The sequence below is a fragment of the Pleurodeles waltl genome, chromosome 12, assembly GCF_031143425.1.
Source record: "Pleurodeles waltl isolate 20211129_DDA chromosome 12, aPleWal1.hap1.20221129, whole genome shotgun sequence".
Classification (NCBI taxonomy): Eukaryota; Metazoa; Chordata; class Amphibia; order Caudata; family Salamandridae; genus Pleurodeles; species Pleurodeles waltl.
Window position 1 is genome coordinate 203,297,556 of NC_090451.1, and position 13,270 is coordinate 203,310,825.

The following is a 13,270-nucleotide window of genomic DNA, read 5'->3' on the forward strand; positions in this document are numbered from 1 at the left end:
TGGTGCTTGGTTAGACCTGCAGAGGGGGAAGGAAAACAGTCAGTCGGGCCACTCTTGTGGGCAGTCTCATCGATTCAGTCGTCCCTCAGGTGCAGGTCGTCTTTTTGCAGGGGTGGTGTCTGGCTCAGACACAAACAAGCCTTGGTGCTTGCAACTGCTCGGGTATTGATGCAAGGTGACTCCTAGTGGGCTTGGCATCTTCAAACTTACTGGGGAGACAGGTCTATCCTCCTGGAGCACAGTGACCTCATCCTGGGTGGCTGTTCCATTGGTGGACCCAGTGGTCAGCAGATCAGTGGACCTGACGTTGAGGTTGGTGCCTGCAGGGAAGTGGCTCCTCTACTCCAAGGGAGATGCTGGCTGGTTTGCAAAGAGCTGGCAGTACTTCGAGGCTTTTTGGAGATGCACAGCTACAGGACAAGTCAGATCGGGGTGATTGTTGGGACAGCAGCAGGTAGGCAGGGTTTGGTACCAAAAGTCCAAGGTGGTCCTCAGTTCTCACGTTGGTCGGCTCTTCTTTGTCCTTCTTCAGTCAGTTGAATCTAAAGTCCTGGTGTCAGGGGCCCACCAAAATACAGAATTTAGGGTGTTAAGGGGAGTGTAGAGTAGCAGCCAATGAGCTACTTGCCCCTGGGGGGACTGCGCCCCCTAAATGACCACTTCCTGTGGAGGAACAGGCATAACCCTATCCCAGAATTCCTAATTCCACCAAAAACAAGATGGTGGAACCCTTTTTACGTGGACTATATCAGGCAGCCCACCTTAGGGGTGTGGCTAGCATGGTAGTGCAACACACCTACTGTATAAGTACGTTCCTGCCTATCCTTGCGCCAAATGGGCCTCAGGGCAGGTAGTGGCATCTCCCAGCTCTGGGGGAAGTCGGGCTTGCATATCAAAGGCAGCAGGGACTTTGAAGTCCCTGGCATTGGTACGCAGATTTGGTTGCCATCCTGCTGGAGGAGGTGATAACACCTTCCTCCAGAGCAGGCATTGTTTCTGGCCTCAGAGCGTGGGCTCCCACCTCCAGGGGTCAGAAACTAGTCTGTGGTGGCAGGCTGGTCAATACCAGTCAGCCAACACATTAAGGGTCTAGTAGAATTCAGGGGGCACCTCTAAGCTACCCTTTGGGTCATGTCATAATAAATCCAATACTGGCATCAGTGTGGGTTTATTGAGATTAGGTGTTTGATACCAAACACAATAGGTTTCAGTGAAGCGTTATGCAGCTGGGGGATGAGTAATAACGAATGTCCAGTACATACCTTAAGATGGCTTCCCTCTTCATTTGTAACATCTAGTAATCAAACTAGACATCACAGGGGCATACCCATTCATGCGGATATGTCCTCACATCAAATATAATGCACCCTGCCTTGGGGCTCTAAGGTCTTCAGTAGGAGTGGCTTACATATATTAGATGCCGTGACTTGAGCATGGCACACAATGAGTGTGCAATTTTGTGTTTTCACTCATGGCTTGCACCACAACAGTCTGCAATGGCAGGGTATGTGCAATTCGTAGGGGGTGGGGGGGGGGGGGGTCCCTTAGGGCAGCACAACACATGCTGCAGCCCTTAGAAATCCTCTCAAAAAAACAGGACCTAGGTACCAGGGGAACCATTTATGAGGGACTTAATAGAGGTACTAAAGGTGTGTGCTAATTATACACAATTGGACATTTTACCTTGTTTTTTTAACGGTAAGAGCACTGGGGATCTGGTTAGCAGGAACCAGGTGCACCTTCAGTCAAAAAACTTCAGTACCAGCGCCACAATGGTGGGGGTGACTATGTCAACAAGGGACACTTTCCTACACCATGTAGCTGCCTTCTAAATGCCAGCTATAGGAATGTTACCCATGTAAGCCATTTCTTACAGGTAAAATGTTATCTGGGCCGGGCAGGCGTGACTTTGAGGTAGCAAATTTTGATGCGGTTGACTAGCCACCTGACTATACCCACCTTTGACAGTGGGTGACCTTTCTGAGTTGTGTTTTGTGGAAAGTCTTGGTCCTGTCAATATAGTACATAGCGGTGCATTTTATATCTCAGGAGTGAACCCCCGTGTCTGCTACTGAGTGCGGTTGAGGGAAAAAGACAGGGCACTCTATAATTTGATTGAGGTGGAGGGGGATATGACCTATGGGATGAATTTAGGGTTGGTCCTAAGGACGATTCCCTTGTGATGGACCTGAAAGAAAGGTTCTTCCAAGGTGAGGGCATACAGCTGTCTAAAACTCATTAGGGCTGTAAAAGCTCCTAGTGACTAATGTGAATGCCTCACCGATGTGGTGACCATAAGCCCTGACCTGTTCTTTTTGCATCTGACCTGTTAGATCATCATCCTGAAAGTTAGGTGTCCGTGCTGATGTTCACTTGCGGAATAGGGTCCATGAAGGGCAGGCCCTGCAGCAGGTTGTTGCTGTTCCACCGGATGCTGGCCCGTATCAACACTAGAGCTTCCCAGTGACCCTCCATCTGTGACAATTCTGCCGATAGTCACTGCTCTAGAGAATATAGGCGTAGTGTAGCATGGGTATTGTGGCCATGCAGAAAGTCATCATCCCTAGCAGACTCATCTATGTTCTGACTGTTAGGTGACAATGTAGCTGAAAAAGGGGCAGTACCTGCTGGAAAGCCTGCACTCTAGTTTGGCAGGGGTAAACCTTGCCCATTATAGAGTTTTACGGGTGGCTCCCAAGAAGAGCTAAATCTGGAGGGGCTGGAGATATGATTTGGTGACATTTCTGTAAATTACAGCCTGTGGAGGAGAGGGAGATGGTGGTCTGTGTGTGTACCAGGTAATGCTGCTTGCCTGCGCTCTTGATCAGCCAATTATCAAGATCCTGGAACACTTGGAACTGATAATGTTGACCAATTACCACAAAGAGTAGGTAGCGGCGATAAGCAGGATGGATGAGTTTGTTGTATGTAGGCATCCTTCAGATCAAGTGCGGTCATGAAGTCACTTTGCTGCAGCAGCAGAATGACATCTTGTAGTTATATTGAAGTGTTCTGAAAGGTTGTACTTGTTGAGGCCTGAGGTCCAGTCTGGGTCTTAGGGACCAGTCTTTTTTGTGGTATAAGAAAATATAAAGTGTATAACCCCTTGCTGTGATGCTGCAGTGGAACTGGCTCTACGGGGCCCTTGAGGATGAGCACCTGAACCTCCTCTTGAAGAAGTTGCTGGTGTTCCAGGCTGAGGGTATGTTTGGAGGGGTTGAGATGAGCTTGAGGCAGTACTCATGGATGGGGGGGGTGGGGGAGGAGAAAGAAAGAAAGAAAGAAAGAAAGAAAGAAAGAAAGAAAGAAAGAAAGAAAGAAAGAAAGAAAGAAAGAAAGAAAGAAAGAAAGAAAGAGAAAGAAAGAAAGAAAGAAAGAAAGAGAGAAAGAAAGAGAGAAAGAAAGAAAGAGACTCTGCCTTTGGATTTGTCACCCTAAAAGGAACCCCATGTATAACCTCTCCCCCCTTGCTGGTGGTAACCCTACTGGCACGGATAGGACTGAGAGGAGGTAGTCTTAGAGGTGCCTCTACCCTGCTGCCTCCGAAAGAAACCCCTGGCTAAGGGGCACCCATGGCTTTAGCCTTGTCAGCATTCGCCTTTATTTTCTCTAGCATCTCATCAACTTGTGGGCTGAAAATGTGTTCTCCTTTAAAGGGCTTGTTGATGATCTGCTGCTGGACTTCCGGATTGAAGCCAGAGATGCACAGCCAGGACAGGTGGCACAAAATGATGGCGGGATTAACCCATCTAGCCAAAGTACCGGCTGCATCCAAAAAGCAGAAAGTGGCATTAGAGATAAAGGTCCCCTCTGCCACCTTTCTTCTGTGCTCTAGAGGGAGGTGCTTGCACAGGTCCTCCAATATCATCCCACTGTGCTCTGTAGTAACAAGACCAAAGGCCAATAAAATTGGCAATATGCCAGTGAGTTGTGGCACCTTTCGCTACCCCACTGCATCAATCTGCTTGTTCTCCTTATCAGGGAGAGGGGCATGGGTTTTGTACTGCTGCTTGCTTGATGGTGGGAAGCACCCACCAGGGAATCCAGAGGGATGTTCCCTCTAGTGTACAAGAGGTCAAAGGGACATCTCAGGGGTAGCACTGAGCATTCCCTTCAACACAGGAAGGTAATGGAGCTCTGTCCTTAGGAATGACTCTACCAAGAAGTCATCATCCTCATGAGTGGTATGCATGTCCACCTCCTGGTAGGCTGCTGCGCGTTAGAGGACTACTACAGTATTGTCATCTGGTGGAGAAGCCCTAACTAGGACCAGGGTCCTTTGAGGTCCTACATCAGCCTTCCCAGGGTTGTCAATGGGATGTGGGTAGAGAGGGTTGTCAAAGGCCTCCGTAGGGGAATGGGGACTGGGACTTTATTTTGTCCAAATAGAACTGTGGTGACCTCTGAGGGAAGCTAAGAAGGGGTGGTGGAAGTGGATTGTTGTGTAGAGGGCTGGTGGCCTTGGCAATGATCACCTTCTTTAGTGCAGGGGCATGGGCCAGCACTGAAGGAGGTGGACGGAGCACCCTCGTCCTCCTCCTCTATCTGTATGGCATCCGAGGAGTCAGAGCCGGAGCCAGTAACCTTCGGCTATGGCTGGGTTGATGGGCAGGGACCACTACAGAACCTGCGTCATCATCTTTGTCAGTGCTGAAAGTGTCAGCTTCCCTGCAGATATCTGCCATTTTCACGAAGGATTCTTGCATCTTGAAGTCGGCTTAGTGTCTGTCTTTCTGCTATCGAAGGATCTTTTTGAACATGAAGTCGAGACGGGAGGTGTAGTGAGTATTGGGGGGGAGGGAAGAGAGAAGAGAGATATTTCAGTCCCCATGTGCATCATCCCTGGGAAATTTTGTGTACCACCGAGGGCATTTCCTGAAGGGTGTCCATTCCATCACCCTCTACACCTCTTTATTCTTCTGAGTTGGTATAGAAGTGAAGGTGCCCAGAGGGGTGGGTGCGTCCTGGGGATCGGGGACCCAGACTTCAGTGATGGTGTCTAATGTGCTTTAAGGGAGAACAAACAACAGATGAAGATTTTTCTCTGTAACAGGATAGACGAGGATTGCGCTCAGGGAATGGCAAACATCAAATATGTGGAGTCTTGGAGCTGCATCAAACCCATTGGAAGAGAAAAACAATCTAACAATGGAGCCAATGCACACGTGCTTCGCAAACTAAGGGAGTAGTCCGTATACCTAGTGCCTCAAAATACTTCTTTGAAATAAACACAAGTTGCAAACATCTAAGCCCTATACTAGATGGCAGGTGTATGCAGAGCATGTGTATCTACAGCCACACAGGATATGAACATATTTACTAAACAGTTCCCAGGGCTGTGGCCTCTGTCAGTCTCTGGTAAACTTAGATAGTTTAATACATGTGGACCACTGATCCACATCAACAGTGGTTTAGGATACAGCCCACCCTAAAGATGTTACATATCTGGCTGGGTGTGACACCCACCTACGTAGGTCAAACAGCAAAAAAAACTGCCTTTTCAACCATGCGTAAGGGTGCACAGGAATCTTTTGCAAACGTGAGGGTTTTGTGATACAGTCAGGAGTATGAAGCATTATAAAATAATATAATCATGGAAGCTGCTGCTTGGGTTGTCAGCAGTCTGTATCCTGGAGAAGTCTCATTTAATGGACTGTCTTGGCAGGGTGCACAGGGAATTAAGTGATTCTCATAGGAGAAGAGGGTAGTGAAAACAATCTGGCTCGGGTGATACAAATCCAGCTATTTTGAAGTAGACCAGGGGAAAGAAAGTTGTCAGAACTGAGCAGGCAGTGACAATGGGTTGCTTTACAGGCTCTGCTCTAAAAAAGATGGGAACAGGGTCTATAAGGTGCACTGCTCTACAGGAGGTATGAATGAGGTATTTATAAGGCCTTCTACTGTGAGTGGTTTTCTGTGGTCCATTGGAATTGGATGTTTAGAAGTAGTGCTCTCCAGACAGTGGCAATGGACTGCTTCTAATGCTGTGCTTGCTCAGTACATTGAGGGGAACTAATTGTTTGAAACTCCTTTACTAGGGAAGAGGTGTGCACATTGTTTTACAGTCCTGCAAGCAGCGACAAACTTACACTGGGCTGTCCCTGGTGCCATCGAGAAGCTCCGCTAGCTCCACTCGCACTGGATTTTCCGGCTCCAGGTCAGTGGAATGCTTCTCTGATGTGTGCTCCGTTGTTCCGCCTTTTCCCAGATCTCTGTGGAAGAAACAAGAATACACTTAAAAACAGCTGGCTGCGAGTCATGAACAACACAACTGCATGCATGTACGGTTTACTTTGCTCTGCATGTTTAGTCCGCTGTGTGGGAAATACGTGCAGCAAGAAGCAGTGAGACATGCACAAGTAATAGAAACAGTGAAAAATATATCAAGACACTAGTTTATATTTAAAAGCACACTCGTACACATGTCAAACAATAAAGCATCCGGTGCAAGACACAAAATGACAGAGATAGTCAGACTCCTAGTGAGACATACAGGGAGATAAACACAGAATAGGACACACATTTTAGAGTTATACAGGTGCACAGTGAAATGCATATATAAATCAAAATACACCCTGACATACACAAAGCAAGTTGCAAAGCAAGACTTGCACAGAATGAGAAAGACAGTGAGACATGCATACACAGCAAGACCCAAAGAGATGGACAGGTACAGACATCATCACAGCTTCTGCTGTGGCTTGAACATTTTTATGCTTGATAGTCCATTGTGAGGCAAGTTATTGTGGAAATGCTTTAATAGAATTCACAGCACAGGAGAGAGGTACAGTGGCAGGCTGCATACCAAAGTGTGGCATGGTAAAATAGGTAAAGGCTAGCATTATACAATATTGTGATCTGGCAGGTTACAAAATTCTGGTTCAGCAGGCTGCAATATTTTACTCTGGTAGAGTACTTTAAAATGGAATGCCAGACTATACAGTAGGACAGTCAGGTCAGAAACAGGCTCCAATGGAACATACATTAGAGTAGTGTGGTAGTTTACAAGAGGTTGGCTTGACATATATGTCAGACTGACAAACAATGCATGTTGCAGACTGATAGTATACTACAGGCCATCTGTGCATCAGTACCTTTGAAAGTTCCAAGTGAAGCGGAGTGTGATATCCGAGGTACCATTCTGAAGTTCTCTCCTCATTTGCTCACGGCTTGGTGGGCTGATACTCCAGAGCGAACCAGAGCTGCCCTCGATGCGTGCGGTCACAATGTCTTCATAGCTGTAGAGAGTGATGAACTGCATGGCAATCTGAGATCACATGGGGACAAGCAAATGATCAACATCAGCACACGGTTTACATGTACAGCTAAGCAACCCATTTCTAAAATTAATAAGGCGTCCTAATACATAGATGCTCAAACTGAATAAAACACAATGAGACAAAGAGCAATGGCAAGAACTTCCCAATGTTTTATTAAACAAGGTTCCCTTTTATATCCATCCATCATGAGTGTACCAGCTTGGTCTTGTAGAAAGGCTAAATAAGACATGTGACTTCTTTAAGCTGCCAAGCAGCAACACTAATGTTATTGCTAAGCAGCAACCTTTTTTACGGCTTGGATCTCCTAGAGACTCATTTACTTTGCAGTTGAAAGTGGGACGGAATCCATGGTTTAACTTCCTTAAAAGGTTTCATAGTGCTTCTTCACTCTGATATCTTCTCAAGTATCAGAGTTCATTTATTACAGCCTTGTAAAAGGGAACCCAGAATGCCATGACGCTACATCACATTTTAGCCAATGGAAAGTTTCCCAAACATTAGGTGGTATTTTCTTTTGTTGGATAAGCTTTAATACCAGCAGGCAATGGCTGCTGAACTATGTAGCCATCTAATCTGAATCATGCTACTATCCACAGTGACTGTTACATCTTATATATCCTATTAAAAGGCAACAAACAATTCTCTTGTAGGACGTATAGCTTTAATCCAACCAACAAAGTAGATTTAGAGCAGGCTCTTTTCGAGTAGTTTCTGCGCAGAATAAACTTATGTAACTGTGACCGAGATGAAAATACTGGTAAATAAAACAATGGAAACATTTTACTATAGACAAGAAAAAAGTATGAGGCCTAAGATCAACCTTGTTCCCGTTGAAGAAGGAGATCATTTCATCTAGACATTGACTTCCATTTATTGACTGTCTTTTATATTTAAATGCAACATGTAGTCACCTTTATAAAGAGTACATCAGGGGATAAATGTAAAATAAAAATGTAACTGTGCATTACCAAATAATGACAAATACTCTTTTACAAAATGCATTCAATAAATATACAGATAATGCTTTTAACACTTCAGAAAAAACAGTGCTGGAAAGTGAGCAAAACGTAAGAGATTAAAACACCAACGGTGTACATTTGCAATTCTGTCCATGGCAAACAATAACTGCCAGTTCCTAAAAAGAGCCAGTAACTTCTTTAAAGTTGACCCTGGTAAAATACAGTTTGTCTTTGAAATCAACACAATTCGACCCAAATAACACTACCATCAGTATAGAATCCCTCAATATATGGGAGACAGCACCTGTGTACATTTCATCTACTACTAACCAGAATCCATGGTTATCAGAAATATCGACTACCTTTGGGATCATTTCTTGTATTTGTTGCTGTTTATATATTCGTACCATCCAACAAAAAGGTTGTGGATATTAAAACTATTAATTTTAAGTCATGCTTCTTTTCAGAGGTCACAAGTTAATGTATGAAACGCTGTGCTGCATGCAAGAGAGGGTAAAATTCAGTTAAACTGTGAGACCAGTTATAGTGGGACTGGCGGTATAAATACAATGAAAACGCTCTGCACTCTGTCAAGTTTACTAATTTGGTACAGAAAATGAAAACATGCAACAAATTCTCTGGAATCAATGTAGGATGTCCTTTCATACAAACTATGAAATTTTCCTAGAATGGAGTATTAGCAATGAACAAACTTTAAAAAAACGATGTTGAGAACACAGCCCAACATAATTTCTGAACACCTGGATGGGCATCACCAAGTAATCATCCTCTATGGCGTGCCCCATTTCTTGTTGAAATTTCAGATGAACACTGGACTTAATAGGCAGTACTCTATTATCAACCTTACTTCAAAGAATTCATTAGTAGAGCATCCAACCAAAGTTGGCACTTTACTGGAGCTATTCTTACAACACTGAGTAGTTAATGAACTCTACACGATATACAATGTAACACCTACATTAGAAAAATAAATGTAGGGCATAATGAAATCCATGTAGCTATCGGGAAAAGGAGCCATCATTCACCTGATTGCAATTTAGTTACTTGCGGGTGCGCCAATTTTTCCTTGTGTATCATTATTGTGCTTTTATCAATAAACCTCTTAAAAACTGTTAATTTTGAAACTCAGTATATTTCTGATGGATACATCTTCCTACCGATTCTTTAAAGACTATTGCTCCCGGTAGGTCTGGAAGACCTTTCCACAGCAGTAGCTCTCCAGCACTGCCAGATGGGATGAGGTTGATTCAGCTGGTATTTTTCCTGCAGGATGTGACAACTTCTGAGTATTTTAAGTGGCAACCGGCTCACTGGTGCCCGTTAATGTTTTTTTACAACTCATTGATGTGGGTCTGGAGCTCTTTCTTCACAATAAAATGCCTCTGCATTTTGACAGCAACTCGTTCAAATGTCTCCTCCTTAGATTTTGTAGTTTAAACCCTCTTGCAGGGGCTATAAGAAAATGTCCTTATCAGACCCACATTACATGTAATTTCTGATGGATACTCTTAACAGATTCTTCACCTTAGAATACTCCTCAGGTGCTAGACTGGGTCTGGAAACTTTTTACAACAATGATTCTGTGTGCCACTTGGTGCTGTTGTGTGGGCTATGGGGTGGTTTGATACTGCCCCGGAAATGATAGAGTGTCACTGCATATTAGCAACATCAGCTCCTTTCTTTCCATGCCTTTGGACACAAAGCTGGAGCTACATTCCCAAATTTGTCAGTTTCTCTGATGACTCTTATAACTATTTTATCACTGCTCTAGGGTACGATGTCCCCACCAAAAATATCAAGCCATACTGCAACTGCAGGAAGCAGATGTTGGCTGTGTAACTGCATGAGGTGCGTCACTGGTGTCCCAGCATGGGCCACGATTTTAAGTCAGGAAGTGAAGCTGTATGTTGCTGAACACAAGAAGTTGCAGCCTTTGTGTTGGTCCCACTCTTGATCCAAATCATGGACTCAGTCCAGATTCAGAGAGAGACCATTCGTGCAACCTATAGACTCTGCAATCATAGCCCTCCAGTATGTCCAAGAGCAAGCATAAGAATACAAAGCAGGATTAGACTGAATCCTGCCATTCTGAGTCCATAGAGAAGGTGTGAGGGCGTTATGTTAGTCTCACTTTTTTTTAGATCTCTTGCCATGAAACAGATGGCTTAACTTGTCCTGATGTGCCATGAATTTCCCAGGCTGTCGTCAACACTGCAGCAGATTCAGACCTTTAAGGGGAATATGCTGCAAATTTGATGTGCTTCCAGCCCTCTCAGGCATGCCTTCATAAACCACAGAACTTTAGAGGCCCACCGACGGATTACAATCAGCGGTTCAATCCCTAGAACCATCTGTCCCCTGGGGACTAGTTAGCAGGTCTAATTTGGGCTCCATATCCACACCAGTCCCAGCTACACTGGCATCAATGTTGACACCACTGGTGGTTGAAGAGGACCCGGTATAGACATCCATGTCATACCCCAAACTGATTTCAGCTCAAGCCCTAATAATGTCTGATGGGTGCATTCAACTGTTTTTAAAAAAAAACTTACAGACCTTGTCACGTAGCACTCATTATTCTAATGAGACTACTGGATTTGAGCGGCAGAATCGCCTGCTGTGTGGGGGACTGAGTCTAACCCACTACGAGTGACACCGGACGGCCTAATACGGGTTTTGCTCTGGCTAACTAGCAGTGCCTCATCTCTCCCCAAGAGCATGGATGATTAGGCAGCCGAACGCATGACACAATTGATTCCTCAGGGAAATCGTGGTCACTCAGATCTCATCAGTTTCTCTCAGTTACATTAGTTACATTAGTCTCACATATACAAGAACAAGCAGAGGCAGTATATGTTTCAATAAGGTTTTTTAATGAAGCAACTGCATCTTAGATACTAAAGCATGTACTGCAATAACCAGGAAGATAAAGCTTGACAGGATTTAAATTGTGACAAGGAGAGTAAAGCATAGAAATAACGCTACTATATTGTCACTAGAGTTAATAGACTAATTCCTACCTAGGTTATATGAGACCACAGCATGTTAAGCTCTAGTTCTGCCCTTCAGGTTCCCCTGGAAAAACATCATCCCCCATACCTGAGCAAAAACTTGAAGTCTGCATAAGCAGCTGTAGCGAAGCGTTCAGCAATCAGCATACAATCGTGGTTATCTGGCTGGAATCTCCCTCAAACGTGTGTGGGACAGGGAAGTGTTTTGATAATAAAACAACTGATGATCTGAGAAAATGCCCCTACGTAAGGATGTGCATGTTTCTATGAATACCAGAGACAAAGCGTTCCCACGTTTTACCGGCAACGTATCTCACTGCAGCCTTGAAAGAAGCACAGAGTGCTTGTTTAAGAACACAGTGCTGGCCTAAGCAAAGAACAGCTAGATAGAAATAAATAAAACAAGACCGCAAACGTGGTTATTGTTAAAATAATAAACAAAGCTGAATTAATTATATCTAGGTTTAAGTGAACAGCGACAGGCCTAGTGTGCTAAAATAATGTGTATGGAGCTATAACTAAAATGGCTAAACAGCCTCTCTCATGGATATGCCCTTTACTGGGTCTTGCCTTTTTGGTGAGAAGGCCAACACTGCGTTAGAGTGCTTTACGAATAGTATAGCTATGTTGCACTCTTTGCTGCTTGGTCCCCTACTTGACCCCTGCATCACTTCAGAAAGTTTGGAGGTTATTGCAGATGGCTGCTGTATAGACATAGACATACTTGCCGAACAAGTCAAGCGACACACGCCAGTCTTTTTGAGACTGTGCATGTGGGTCTGGCAGGCAGCATACAGGGCAGCAGAGACATAAGTCCTTCCTTTCCTCTTCCCCTGCAGCAACAGCCACTAAACCACTTCAGTTTACCCTGAATGGTGCGTGACCATCTAGGGGGGGTGGCGGGGGAAGGGTCAAGTAGGAGGTATTTTGGGGGGAAGGGTTGGATTTGACATTTCCTCCCAGGATGGTGACCCAGCATGTTAGACAGTTGGGTCTTGCAAATAATTCAAAATGGTTATGCCCTACCTGTTCCTTCTGCCCCGCCTGCTATCCTCCCACACCAGAGCAGATTTCTGATAAGCACAAACCCAGTCTGTTACAGGAGGGGCAGCTGGGTTGTTGCTCTTGCTATTTCCTCGTTCCAAGGAGGACAGGGCTTCTAGCCTATTTTGGACCTCCAGCCTCTGAAAGCCTTCCTGAAGAAAGACAAATTAAAAATGCTGATCCAAACTCTTTCTGCTCTAAATCTGGGTGAATGAATGGTGTCCTTGGAGCTGCAGAATGTGCTTTTTCATATACCAGTCCTGCAGCTCCAGACATTATCTGCAGTTCAAGTTATGTCAGGGGCAATTTCAGTTTGCAGCGCTCCCTTTCAGCTTCACTGATGCCTCTCAGATGTTCATGAAAGAGATGGCTGAGGTCATGGCCCATCTTCAGAGGTCCGGGATATCAGTATTCCTGTCACTCTATGACTAACTGTGACAAGCCCTCCTTCAACAGCCTGTAATGAATCACCTCTGGATAATGGCAAATCTCTTGACATCGTTGGGCTTCACTATCAACGAGCTGAAGTCCCACTTCATTCCTTAGCAAACACTCAACTCAGACAATACGAAGATCCTCATCCTGAGGCCCACCACTTCCACCTGGGATGACTCCTGGTGGCCCAGTAGCCTCGGAACTGCCCCACCTCTGACTGACCACACATGCATCCTCAGCATCATTCTCGACTCACCACTGTCCATGGCCCACCAAGTCAACGCTGTCTTCTCATCATGCTTCCACACCCTTCGCCTGCTCTGGAAGATTTTCAAGTGGATCCCCATCGACACAAGAACAGTCACCCAGGCACTCGTCAACAGTAAACTCGACTATGGCAATGCACTCTGTCGGTATCAACAAAAACCTCCAAGCAAAACTCCAGAGAATACAGAACGCTGCGGCCAGACTGATCTGCCACATCCACATCTCCACCCACCTGAGAAACCTACACTGGCTC

The 13,270-nt window shown here is 45.1% G+C and overlaps 1 protein-coding gene across 4 annotated transcripts in view; it reads right to left on the reverse strand.

Moving 5' to 3' along the window:
* Positions 1-13,270, reverse strand: part of PIEZO1 (piezo type mechanosensitive ion channel component 1 (Er blood group)) — a 742,509-nt gene that overhangs the window by 10,137 nt on the left and 719,102 nt on the right. For all 4 annotated transcript variants that reach the window (XM_069215849.1, XM_069215848.1, XM_069215845.1 and 1 more), the window contains 2 exons: positions 7,095-7,267; positions 6,090-6,212 (listed from right to left, as the gene is read on the reverse strand). In XM_069215849.1, coding sequence (XP_069071950.1) covers positions 6,090-6,212; positions 7,095-7,267 — 296 coding nt within the window. The remainder of the gene's footprint in view (positions 1-6,089; positions 6,213-7,094; positions 7,268-13,270) is intronic.